Below are 13,618 nucleotides of genomic sequence, written 5' to 3'. Positions count from 1 at the left end.
CGTAAAGGAGGACCAGACAGGTTTTACTGGGGGTCGTGGATCCTTTAACAACATTAGTGAATGCTGAACATGGTCCAGGTGTGCCAACCGAGATAGATTCGGGCGTGGTGGTCTCCCTAGATGTGGAGAAAGTGGGTGGAATGGCAATTTTTTTTAATGTCCTGGAACAGTTTGGTCTTGGGGGAGGGGGTGTGGGCAGGGGGGTGGTGGTGGTGATGGAGATGGAACGCTTCCCAGATTTCAAGAGATATCAAGTAAGTTCCCTATTGTCATATGTGAATGATTGATTGGGCTTGTCAGGATCAGTGGTCAATATGGTTGGACGTTGAGGTCTCCCAGGTAAATGATCCCTTATTAATTTACTGTTTATGGACAAGATGAGGACAAGATCATGGAGCATTGTAGAAACTCAATTGACATTAACACAGTTAAAGCGTGGAGAATGATGTGACAAAGCAAAGGTAATTTATATAAAACTTCCCTTCTTACTCCCATAGTAGGAATGCCAGGATTTTGGTTAGAATTGATGGATTCTGGCTTTAGTTTATGGGAGTCTGGAAGAGTCTCCTGTTTGTGAGACTTATTTGAGGGGGAGGTCATGATGTCTTTTGATCAGCTGAGCCATAAATATGAATTGTCCAATAGGGATCTCTGTCATTATTTTCAGATTAGGGACTTTATACAGAAAAAGACTACACTAGTGGTTAATTACTGTAACCACTATGATGTGGAAAGGAGAGTAAAAGATCTACAAGTATCCTCTTAATTAGTACCCTCTACCATTTACTGGGAGGGCGTGTATGGGAGGACATTTGGGAGAATGTGAGAAAATCTTGATCTGTAATAGAATGTAGGCTCTGCAACTGAAGGTTCTCCACAGGGTCTATATGGCCTCAAAGTGGCTTGCGAAATTTAAAAAATGAACGCCCCCAATATGCCCCAAATGCAAAATAGACATTGGTACTCTCACCCATTGCTTGTGGTCATGCCACAAGCTTCGCAGGTATTGGAGCACTATAGCAAAAGTTTTGGAGGGGATCTTGGGAACCAAAATCAAGGTAGATCCGGTATCCCTCCTCTTGGGCCTGCTGAATCTGCCATCTTTAGATGAGCATGGGAACAAACTATTTAATATCCTTACATATTGTGCAAGGAAGAACACTCTGATGAGCTGGATCTTGGAAAATCCCCTAGGTCTAGTGGAATGACGCAGGTTAGTTATGGAACATGTCCCCTTAGACCTCCTTACAAGTATGGTATACTAGAAAAATGAACTTTTTCATAAGATGTGGTGACCCTTTTTGAACTATATAGATGCAGACTTGTCGGCCATATTGATTAGGGCCTTTGTATTAGCTATGAAAACTGGGTCTGGTGGGTTGGGGACCCCGAGAAGAAGAATCCTGAATAAATACAGGTATGCCAACTGATGCCTGATACTCCTGATGATGGGGAACCTTGGTGGAGTTGCACTGAGTGGTATAATTTAATTTAATTCATCCTAAAATAATAACTTATTTTGTTTATTTATTGAATTGTAGTATGAGTAGTTTTTGTTTTTTTTATTTGTTTTGTAGAGTAATAGCTTATTGTTATTGTTGCTCTACTGTAAGATGGTTATACTAATTTTATTGTAATTTTATAATTTGCTGAACTGCCAATGCTTATCTAGGTATATAGTGACCATCCAAAAGATGGTGTGGGCATCAGGGGTGGCAGTTCTTTGGTGGATATCCAATGAGTTCCTTTGGGGATGGCAAGTGGTAAGATTGGGCTGGATTGGATGACAGAAGTGGGGTAAGTAGATAATGAAATAAGTCTGGCAATTGCAGCAAGAAATCTTGCAAGACCTCGTGGCAAACAAAAACCTTCCAGAAAAACTCAACAAAATTGACATTCAGACACCAAAGAATATTTGATGACAAAGCCAGCACAAGCAAATGGCCAACAGCTCTCAGTCATGCTATCTGTTCTTTTGTACAAATCAGACAGTGACACCAAGCAGAACACCAATGAGCTCGTCTATTGAGGCCACACTAATTTCACCCAGCATCAAGGCCAAAAGTTTTAAGAATTGGCTGAATGGTTAATGATAGCTATCACCAGGGGGAGCACATTTGCTCCTCATAATTCCACAATATATTAAATGTATTACCTACATTTTCTAAGATGGTTTAGGTAAAGCAGAACAACTAAGACAAACAAATTTAAATGTCCAGTTGCAGGCTGAGCTCAGAAACTTCATTTCAATATTGACATAGCTTAGTGTGTATCTGTAGATAAACACTGACTAGTTCAATGGGCACATAGGCCTCTGCCCACAAAGTTATTATTATTGAGTTCCTTTTCAGTCTATAAATTGACGTAACAAAATTACATTTAAACTTGTAGTGACTCATCTTTATGACTACTGAGCTAATTTCCAAAAACTGCCAGATGCTAATTGCAATCATGCTTTAGGGAGGTTAGAGAAAGAAAGATATAACAAATGAGTCACTTGCATAATACCTACATGTAGTTGTAGGAGTGCCATTAGTAGACATTTTTAAAATTTACAGCCTTTACCTCTTAGTTTATGACACTTTGGTAGTTTTTTAAAACTCTTCACTTGCAATGTTATTCTTGTTTTGTCCAGGGATATTTTAACTTTTTTGAATGATTTTTGTAACCTTCATGTAAGTAACTGTTGGAGAGTTAGGCAAAGTATAAGGATTTTTTAATCAGTAGTGAATAGGAGTTATCACACTGAAATTACGCTTCAGTTCAAATTGGGAAAGAAATAAGATACATTGAAACCTAGGACAGACAATTGGTGAACTTGAAAATACAGAATTATTTGTAACAAACTTCAGCAACAGCAAAAGCAGATGATAAGCAGTGCATTCATATATCTCTTCGTGTAACAATCTGTAATTTAATAGGTGTCAAAACAAAAATGATCAAGAGCCAGATAGCAACTCAACTGTAGCTACCTATAGTCAGTCCACATTCTCCATTATGACCAATAGCCACATATAGCAGAAGACAAACCTAAATTGCTTTTAATGCCTTAAACGTGCAGTTAAAGGCACTCCCATAAAGTAAACATAGTCAGGCTGCAATCAAAAGCTTAGATGTCCTCCCTCAGCAAAGCATTTTCAAGCCAAAAAACATGAGGTGCCACTGATAAAAGATTAGCATGAGTAGACACAAAAAAAGTTGCAATTTTTTTAATCTACTTGTTTCTTCTCTGGTGTCTCCAGTGTATCCTTTTACTGACTCAATTTTGTTGCACATTCATCTCTCATGCTAACCACAAGAAACTGATTATCAGGTCATTCTGTGATTTGCTCTTTTTGGGACCTTGCTGTGTTTAACGAAAGAAGTGATTATTAGTAATTCATTGTTTATGTTGCTTGTAAAATACTTTTGGTTGCCCTGAGTATGTAAGGTTTTGCATGAATTCAATTCTTTATTACTGGCATTTTAAAATTACTTCAAAATATCCCTCATTATCTAGAAACCCTGGACAACCTGCTTATAAGGGATTGAATGACACTCAATGGTCCACACCCATGAGCAGTAGGGAAATGTATGCAGGATGAAATAAAGACTTTATACAATATTTTTCTTTCTCTCTCTTTCAAATGCTTAATGCTTCTGAAACATTCACCCATTTCTGACGCCATTTTGATATGGAAAACGTTGTCACCCCAGACTGAGGACGAGGTGTGGATATAATGGAACAGTAGGAAGAGGCATAGAATGCGAGAGTGAGGGTCGAACTATGGGGGTCAAAAAGTGTGGTGCTGGAATACCACAGCCAAACAAGCAGCGTCCAAGGAGCAGGAGAGTCGATATTTTGAGTATAAGCTCTTCATCAGGAAGATGGCAGGGAGGGGGGCTGGCGAATGGGGCTGAGAGATAAATGGGAGGGGTTGGGTCTGGGGGAAGGTAGCTGGAAATGCGGTAGATAGATGAAGGTGGGGGTGATGATGGGTAGAGCAGATGGATGGAAAGGAAGATGAACAGGTAGGACAGTTCAAGATGGCTTGGAGGTTCCCAAGGCGGAAGATGAAGTGTTCTTTCTCCAAGCGTTGGGTGGCTAAAATTTGGTGGTGTAGGAGGCCCAGGGCTTGCATGTCCTTGGCAGAGTTGAAGGGGGAGTCGAAGTGTTTGGCCACAGGGTGGTGGGGACCTATCACCATAACCCCCCCACATCCATCTACTTATCGAATTCCCAGCTACTTTCCTCCCAGCCCAGCTCCCCTCCCATTTATCTCTCACCCCCTTGTTCCACATCCCACATTCCTAATAAAGAGTTTATGCTTGAAACATTGATTCTACTGCTCTTCAGATGCTGCCTGACCAGGTGTGCGTTTCCAGCACCACATTTTTTGACTTTGATCTCCAGCATCTACAGTCCTCACTTTCTCCAAGAATTGTGGGGGTGGAGAGCTTTTAGAGCTTTCTGTTGAGTGGACTTACAACTGAGATGGATAGGCGGTGGGAGTTGTTGCATCACAGACTGTGCAAGTTGTGGGAGTTACAGGATAGTGTGTAGATAGAGCTGTGAGGTAGGTAGGACTGTGGGAGGGGATAATGTTTGAGCTGTGAGAGCAATATGAAGGTGTTCTGATCAGAGGCTATACAGCAATATGTTCTCTCATTTTGGATGAACTGACATGTTTGGAGCTCATTTCATCTGAGAACTTGGCAGGAAAAAAGAAAATCACGCATATGCTTGCCAAGCTGATGTCAGGCTGACCCACCAGAATGGATCCATACATACAGTGGCAGGTCCAGAGGAAAGGGAGCTTGAATCCAATTGCTTGTACTGTGACACCATTGTGGGTTGCAAAACACAGTTTGAGTAATCCTGTTTTTCAACCTACCTCTTTGACCAATATTTTGTCATGTGTACTAGTATCTCATGTGGCTCAGTGCTAAATTTTGTTTGATGATACTTTGATTAAGCTTCACTACAATAAAGGTATGGTATAAATGCAAGTTGTTGTCGAGACTGGAGTCACATTTGGACCCAATGAGGTAAGGAGGGCAGGTTTTGTCTCCTAAAGAGTATAAGTTTTAATTGAATTCAAATTCTAAAACTGCTGCAGTAGGTCTTAAGCAGGAAAACTATGAAACAGGCCTTTAGAATAGTATTTCTGTATAATCACCACTATATTGTAACAATGGTTATATTGTACTTTGGTGGCAACCACTAGTGGCTTGTGATTGGGGTTGTTCATACCCTCCAATTGTCTTTGCAATGCTGAATCAAAGAGCCTGTTTACTTCTGTGGTAGAGGATTAACCACTAGTGAATCTTAAGAAGGGGGCACTTTTCTTACATAATAAGATTTAGTTTATTGCACGATTGCAGTAAGTACAATTTATATTAAATAGCTAATTACAACTATCAGGAGCAGAAAAGACATGTGTCTCCACTTGTGCTCGACTTCATTATTGCCCAACAAAGAATATGTGGCATCATCAGATTAGGCAAAATCTAATGAAATCCCTACATTAAGTCTTTCAGAACAATTACTGATACGACCACAATTTATAAATCTGGCTTGTGATATTCCACTTCAGAATCCCAACTCATATTCACCAAGTTGGCTGTTCCACCTATCTGAGTGGTCCATCCTGATCGGGGGTAAATTACTTGCCTTTGCAAAACAACCCCCAGCCCTATAAGGAAAGGCATGAATGGCACCTAATACAGCCTCTAGGACTATCCACAAACTTTAAGTTTGCTAAGATTCAGCTTTTCTCTTTTCCTGAATCATAACAATCCTGGATGGTAGAAACATACCAGCTCTTTGAGTGACCAGCATTACTGATGCAAATGATGAAAAATATATAGACTGGTATATTGCCATCATTAGAACATCATAATGTGCACACTTATGTTGGTATATCCAGAGGCAAAAAAAAAGGTGAGATGGGAAAGTAGCTTATGAAGCCCATTGTGATATGTTTATCTTCCACTCCTGTGTTCACTATGGTTTTGCCACATAATACAAAATAGTTCCAATGAACAATCCTTTCCAGTTTGGCTCTACTGGTAACTTTAGTGAGGAAATGAAATATACAATCTGGAAGCTTCCAAGTACCACAGTAAATTCACTAATCTCAATAAGGGCACCACAATTAGCCTTAGGACTTCTAACTGAGATAGGGAAGTGGGGGTTGGCAAGAAATATAATTGGGCAATATACTGGCTTCTGATCACAATGATAGTAATAGTTTGTATTTAAATACCACTGTTAGCATTGTAAAGCATTCTGAGCTGCTTGATAGGAGGCATTGTTCCTGAAAATGCCATAGGTGGAAATGATCACAATTGATTTAAACCTTTACTCCTGCCACTACTGGCACACCAGGTCTGGAGTGTGTACTATCTATAGGATGCACTCCAGCAAGACATGAACTATCTTCAAGAATATACCTCAAACTTGTAAGCTCCGTTTAGCAGGAGAAGGATAGAAGGACTCTCCAGTTTTCCTCCGTGGGGTCAACATTCTGGATTTCTTTGCTTAACACAGCCTTACCCCTCAGATAGTAGCAGTTTAAGAATCTTAAGCACCAGCTCCTAAAAAGCAACGAAACAATGAATACCAGGTTTCCTGCAGTCCCCACATTCCAAGAATGCATTTTAAGAAAACGTTAGGGTGGTGTAACAGTCAAATGTTATTTTAATTATGGGCTGTTTATGTCCATGAATGAATAATGGCCCTTTGAGCAAGCTATCAATGGGTGACTGGCTCTGATAGAGCTATAATGTCAGCAAGGATTCAATGCCTTCCACAGGGGAGCAGAGAGGAGACAAGTGCCCTGATTGCTTTTCTTTGGCATGAATACATTTGTGAACTAAGTGCAGTGACATAATGGCTTCTTCATTCTTCTATTTATAGGATTGTGTTATCAATCAACAGGCTGCACAACAAGCTCTCTGGGACAAGGCCTCAAGACAGGCAATCAAGGAAACAACTAAACCTTGTCCCAAATGCCAAGTACCAGTGGAGAAGAATGGTATGTATCTGCTGTTATTTGAGCTGAAACAGTAACAACATAACTTCACACTTGTAACACAAAACGTTATTAAAGGAAGTCAGAATTCTTCAGATGTGCTGTAGGAAGATAACTGCAAAAAACAGATTAATAAACCTTGTATTCAATTCCTGCCATCCAGAGTATGAAATGAGACGCCAAAATATCTCTGAATTTGCTGCATGATATGACCTCCTCCTCATTAACTCCAAGCAACCTGTCCTTAGCAAAGGCCTCAGCCTCAGTCTTCGCCTCAATGAGTTTTGAGCTTGAAATGCTTGTTGATCTTGTCCTACCCAAGAACAGCAACCCTTTCTCTACATCTTTTACCCTTTCCACACATTTTTTAAAACTGAGAACTGCCAGTATAAGATTGTCTGCCTGGCTTTCTTCCTCACTTACATGAGCCTATCTCCATTAGGACGCAGAGCACCCCATTCTCTCAGGCCTAACTGTAAAATGTCATTATACTTGCTAACAAAGCTTTTCATGGTTGTCATTTGACAAATCAAACACTCCACGAACAGAAGCTGAAAGCTGACTCTCTGGTACCTCCTCTTATCTCCATTTGGACAAAAACATTACAGCTCCTCTAGAGGTTTATTTTTTTCTTTCCCATTACCACTTCCTTTGCCCTTACATTATCCCTCTTTTTGTCATTTAATCTGTCCTCTCTTTTGCCAAATAATAGATCTTCTCTTTTGTTCTTCTCCAAGCCTTTACTGTACATCTCTATGGTTTCCTATTCTGACGCAAGTTCGTGGTTCTGTAACTGTGGCTTGAACTTTTACTCCCGGGTTGGGAGTGCAGAGTTGGGACAATTTCCAGCTCTGTAAACCTGACTTAGGGAAAGGTGCCTTGAGAAACCTAACTTATATTCCAGGGCTGAGGGGAAGGCAGATGGCTGAAAATGGAGGTCATGGAAGGTAGCCCTGGAAAAAGTTCAGAGACTGTTGGATGTGGAGACAAGCTTGGCAAAAGGCTGGCCTCATCACACCAACACTTTTTGAAAATTAATTTCAGATAGTCCTCACCCTTCCTCACCACCCACGCACACTCCCTGTGCCCATTAATACCAAATCATTCCAGATCGTGGCACAATGGTCCTCACACCTTCAATGCCAGCCAATGCCAATGTCCATCCTATGCTCCTTTATAGACCCTATGCCTACTTGACAAGTCAATGTATGCCTTCCATCTGCAGCACTATGCCTTCATTCTGCCACACCAACTTAGCCAGTATCAACCATTAACAGAACTCAGGACACACAGTGGAGTAAATAAAGTTACAAAGTGTCTACTAATGAATTAACTATGTCAACAAAAAGTGAAAAAGCAAGTATTTATTACTAATCTCTTGCTTTCTTTGAGAAGATGGTGGTGATCCTGGTCTCTGGATTGCTAGTCCAGTGACATTACCACTACATTAACACTTCCATGGCATAGTGCATTATTACTTTGAGGTTTCAGACTACTGACTGACCTACAGAACCTTTGATCAAATCCAACATGGATGTGATACCATCACCTTTCTACAACAGTCATAATGCACTTTACCGAAACATCTTTGGTCAAATTTAACCCAATCCCGAGTGGCTGAACATCTACTGTACATAACTGACAATAATTGATAGAACAAAAAATTCTGAAAATGATAAAACTTAACTGGCACGACAAATCTTAACACTATGATGGTGCTGCAGTGTTGCCTCTTTGAGCTTAAGATCGAATAACATTTTTGCAAAACCTGGGCACCATTTCTCAGAGTAATCTTGGCCATTCATGCTATTCCCCACAGAATTCCTGCCACATTTATCACAAAAAATGGGGAATCATTGTGAAAATGATACTCCAAGATTTCTTGTTCTGCATTCTGACTTTTTGACTGGAGATTGTTGTTGGTGCCAAATATGAAATATGTTGCATTTTGTATCAGTGATGTCCTTCACCCAAATTGGCACAAAATTATATGTACCAAGTGCTGAAACGTTTTACTTAATGAAAACTTTAGTTAAAAAAATTAGCATTCTTTTTGCTGTTTTTTTTCTCTACTGGGAACACAAAGATGTATTGACATTGAACCACTCCAGCCTGATTTCCACTGAATTAGAAATTTGCCAGTCTATATGTTAATTCTGTCTGTCTATCTGCTTTAGATATCACACTGGATACAAAAATCTTATGTCATGACCACCTTAATTTTCTTCTTAGTTGGGGTAGGATGTGTGGGCTTGATTTCTACTACTCTTTGGTTGAGGAGGTGCTTTCTGATATAGTTTTTGAAATGATCATCTCATCAGTATAGTCTCAATCATCAAAAATGTGATGTCACAAGCAGCGCTATCAATTAGCATTTAAGCAGCAGTAACCACCTCACTGATGCTCAGTTTGGGTTCTCCAGAGACCTTTTGGATCATTACAGTCTTGATTCAAAAATAGGCAAAAGAGCTGAACACAATGCATGAAGTGAAAGTGACTTCCCTTCAAGGCAGGATTGACCAAATGTAGCCCATCGAGTACCACAAGAAAAACTGGTGTCAATGGGAATCAGGGATAAAACCCCTCACTGACTAGAGTCGTACTTAGCATAAAGCAAGTTGATTGTGGTTGTAGGAAATCAATTATCACAATCCCAGGATATGGCTGCAGGAGTTACTCAGGATAGTGTATTAGGCACAACTACCTCAATTAATTACCTTTCCTCCAAAAAGCAGTTCTGAAGATGATTCATATCAGACTTAAAATGTTAACTATACTTCTTTCTCAATAGATGATGCCAGACCTGAGTTTCTCCAGTATTTTCTGCATTTGCTTCAGATTTCCAGCATCCACAGGATTTTGTTTTGATTAGAGATAACAAAGCTTGCTAAACAGTATTCAGTACCATTTGTGACTCTTCAGATATTGAAATAGGTCAAACCCATAGGTCAATACTTGAATAATATTCAGGATGGGCTGGAAAGTGGTAAGTAATATTTGTGTCACATAGTGCCAGTGAATAGCTATATCCAATAAGAGAAAATCTACCGTTCTTTCCTTAACCATCAAGGATCTCCCACCATAACATCCTGGGTATTACTATTTACCAGATAATTAACTGAACCGGTCATATAAATATGTGCCTGGAAAAGCAGGTCAGTTACTGGGAATTCTGTGGTGAAGAACTCACGCCCTGTCTCTCCAAGACCTTTTCACTATTTATAAGGCATATGTCAGGAGATATGGATTACCATCCATTTTCCTGGATGAGTACAGCTCCAACAACACTCAAAAAGCTTGAAACTATTCAGGACAAGGCAGGTGGGCCTGTCACTACTTTAAACATTCATTACTTCCAGTATTGATGAACAGCGTCAGTAGTGTGTCCCATATACAAGATGCACTGTTCCAACTGCTTCTTGAGCACTATCCAAAGCCTAAAAACTGAAAGAACTGTAGAATCTGTAAATCAGAGTCAAAAATGGAAATTGCTGGAAAAGCTCAGCAGGTCTGGCATCATCTGTGGAGAGAAATCAGAGTTAATATTTTACGTTGGGTGACCCTTCCTCAGAACTTCGCAGATGCTGCCAGACCTGCTGAGCTTTTCCAGCAATTTCCATTTTCATATCCAAAGCCTTGACCTCTGCCACTTCCAAAGACAAGGGCAATGGCAACTGATATCTGGAATCACTATCACTTGCAAATTCTCCACTCAGCCACAAACCATCCGGATTTCGAACTATATCACCATTCCTTGTTGCTGGGCGAAACTTCTGGAACTCCCTCCTGCGTGAGGTATACTGCAGCAAGTCAAGAAGGTGGATCACCACCATCTTCCCTAGAGGAATTACGATCAGCAATAAATGCTGACTTTGCCAGAGACACTCAGAATTACTACAGTGTAGAAATAGGGCAAACGGCCCATCAAGTCCACACCAACCCTCTGAAGAGCATTCCACCCTGACCCATCCCAACTCTGTAACCCTGCACATCCCTGCATTCTATGGGCAATTTAGCATGGCCAATCTACGTAACCTGCACATCTTTGGACTATGGGAGGAAACCGGTCATTGGAAATCTGCCAAAGGAAACCCACACAGACACGGGGAAACCCACACAGATGGTCACCTGAGTTTGGAATTGTCCCTGATACTGAGAGGCAGCAGTGCTAACCACTGAGTGACTGTGCCACACCAAAGACCATGGAAAAATAAAAAAAAAATTAAGGTTATGTCCTTCTGCCCTGAATTCTCCAACAGAGCAACATATTTATCTCCATTTACACCATCAAGTTCATTAAACACTTCTGTACTTTTCTGTCCTCATAATTTAAGCATTTTAGTTCTGATATCAATCTAATAACATCCTTTAACCTGATTAACAAAGATGTGGAGGTGCCAGTGTTGGACAGGGTTGGACAAAGTTAAAAATCACAACAGCAGGCTATAGTCCTAGAGGTTTATTTGGAAATATTAGCTTTCAGTGCTAGAAGAGAAAGATGAAGGAGCAGCGCTCTGAAAGCTAGTACTTCCAAATAAATCTGTTGGACTATAAACTTGTAATTTTTAACTCTGATTAACAAAGATTGGAATAGTATTTACCTACTAATTTCCAAAATGGTAAACGTTGTAACATATTTCACATTATTACAAAATGTTAAAATTATTGATCTTCATTTGCTTTGCAAAAATTACCATAAAAGTAATATCAGAGGTTATGGTATTGTGGTAGCAAACCAGAGTTCAGAATCTGACTTTAACAAATGCAACAAAGAACTATAAAAAGGTTATATTCTGTCATAAATACCCAATTGGTTCATGATTATCTTTAAGGCAAGGGCATCTGCCACTCCTACCCACTTTAGTGAACATACTATGTGACTAATGGTTAATGTTCTTTGGCTTGGTCTAGAAAACCACTTATGGAATCTTTACCTAATTAAGTCTGTGATGTCTTCCATAGTTCTGTCTGTAGAAACATCTCCCTTGGCCAAAATGTTCCTGTGCAGTTATGACATTTACATGACAATGTACAAAATGGCCATGACAAATGGGATAAATCTAGCCACAAAATTTCTTTTCAGTCAGTAATTGAAAGAATCAATATCATCACATGACACCTGCTCATAAATGTTCAATTAGTTTCCTTGTTTTCCACAAAACCAGACGTCTGAACTGTGTGCCACAGAACAGGCAAGAACATCAGTTAACTGACAATACAAACCTAGTGAGACTGACGTAATTGAGCATCAGACAGAAAATCTTCACTTGTCTTCTCAAGCAAGTTTTAACAGCCGCAAGGTATTACTATAGGAGTTCTTAAGAGAATTACCTTCAGCATAAGAATCCTTGTTTAATCACTGCTTCCTGCCTGTTTTATATGGCAAGCCCTGCCTAGGGATTTAGCCACTCCGCATTCTCTTCTTGACAGTCCTCTGGGGTTGGAGACCTTTACTTTGTATTCAGAAATTGTGTGCTATTTGGATATCATGGAAATGAAAATCACCCCATTACCTTCCTCAATTTTATCAAATTTATTTGATTTCAAGATAAGTGTATGTGTTCATGTATCTGACTGGTACTTCTCCCCATCACAGGAGGCTGCATGCACATGAAATGCCCCAGGCCTTCTTGCCACTTTGAATGGTGCTGGTTGTGCAGCAAGGAGTGGAATCGTGACTGCATGGGAGATCACTGGTTCGAGTGACTTGAACAAGAAGAAGCAGAACAAATATAGAGCTCTGGAAAGCACATTAAATTTATTAGTGACTAGCATTAGACATAAGGTTTGGTTTGCTCAGCCATGTACAATGAAATCACAATGAGTTGAAGCTTAGGGAGTCTGCCCACAAATTTATATTAACAGGTAGTCAAGGAGACCCCAATGTGATCCAATTTGCTAATAAAGACAATCTGTGACAAAAAATCCAAATGAAAAGGGTAAAATGCAAAAAATCATTTTCATTTTTAATTTGTTCACACCTTACAACAATTAATTCTGGTACAGAAAAAAAACATTGAAAGAAATTTGGAAGTTAGGTTGGAAAATCTCAGTAATTTCTTTGCTTAGCATATTGTCTTTTGATGGGTATAATACAGTCCAGCATTGTACTAATTCAATCAAACAGGTTTTCTGTGTTTTCATGCAGCAATACAAAATCCCAGTGTATCCCTATGATCTTTACAGCTTCAGCCAGGGAAACAGGCTAGTGAGCAGCTACACATTTATCAGACTCTTTAATGTTGGCCTCCGCAGGCTCCTCAACGATTGAATCTACTGCATCTATAATTGCTACATCTATCAGGTCCATTGTGCAGTGTTCGGTATCACCTATCTTACCATTGGTTTCCATGATTGTGTCTGCTCGTATTGTCATGCTGACCTCTGGTATGTGAGTGAAGAGGTCTGTCATTGTGTTAGTTATCCCCACATTCCTCCTCCTCATTCTCGGTGCCTTGAACAGTTCCAGCCTACTTGATCCCAGCATGGTAGAAGCAGTTGGCAATTGTAGCTATCATCACCTTCTTCATCATGAACATGGCCTCAGTAATAGTTGGATTGTACTCCTGCTTCTTATCAATGGCCTTGTTAACCTGAGATCA

General features: G+C 39.9%; 1 protein-coding gene across 1 annotated transcript in view; it reads left to right on the top strand.

The window, feature by feature from the left end:
• Positions 1-12,941, top strand: part of prkn (parkin RBR E3 ubiquitin protein ligase) — a 1,131,251-nt gene extending 1,118,310 nt beyond the window's left edge. The window contains exons 11-12 of the mRNA XM_060831013.1: positions 6,902-7,019; positions 12,613-12,941. Of these exons, the coding sequence (XP_060686996.1) occupies positions 6,902-7,019; positions 12,613-12,722 (228 nt within the window). The 3' untranslated portion in view covers positions 12,723-12,941. The remainder of the gene's footprint in view (positions 1-6,901; positions 7,020-12,612) is intronic.
• Positions 12,942-13,618: the final 677 nt, after the last annotated feature.

This window comes from Hemiscyllium ocellatum, chromosome 10, assembly GCF_020745735.1.
Source record: "Hemiscyllium ocellatum isolate sHemOce1 chromosome 10, sHemOce1.pat.X.cur, whole genome shotgun sequence".
Taxonomy (NCBI): Eukaryota; Metazoa; Chordata; class Chondrichthyes; order Orectolobiformes; family Hemiscylliidae; genus Hemiscyllium; species Hemiscyllium ocellatum.
This window is presented reverse-complemented; position numbering and strand designations above follow the sequence as displayed.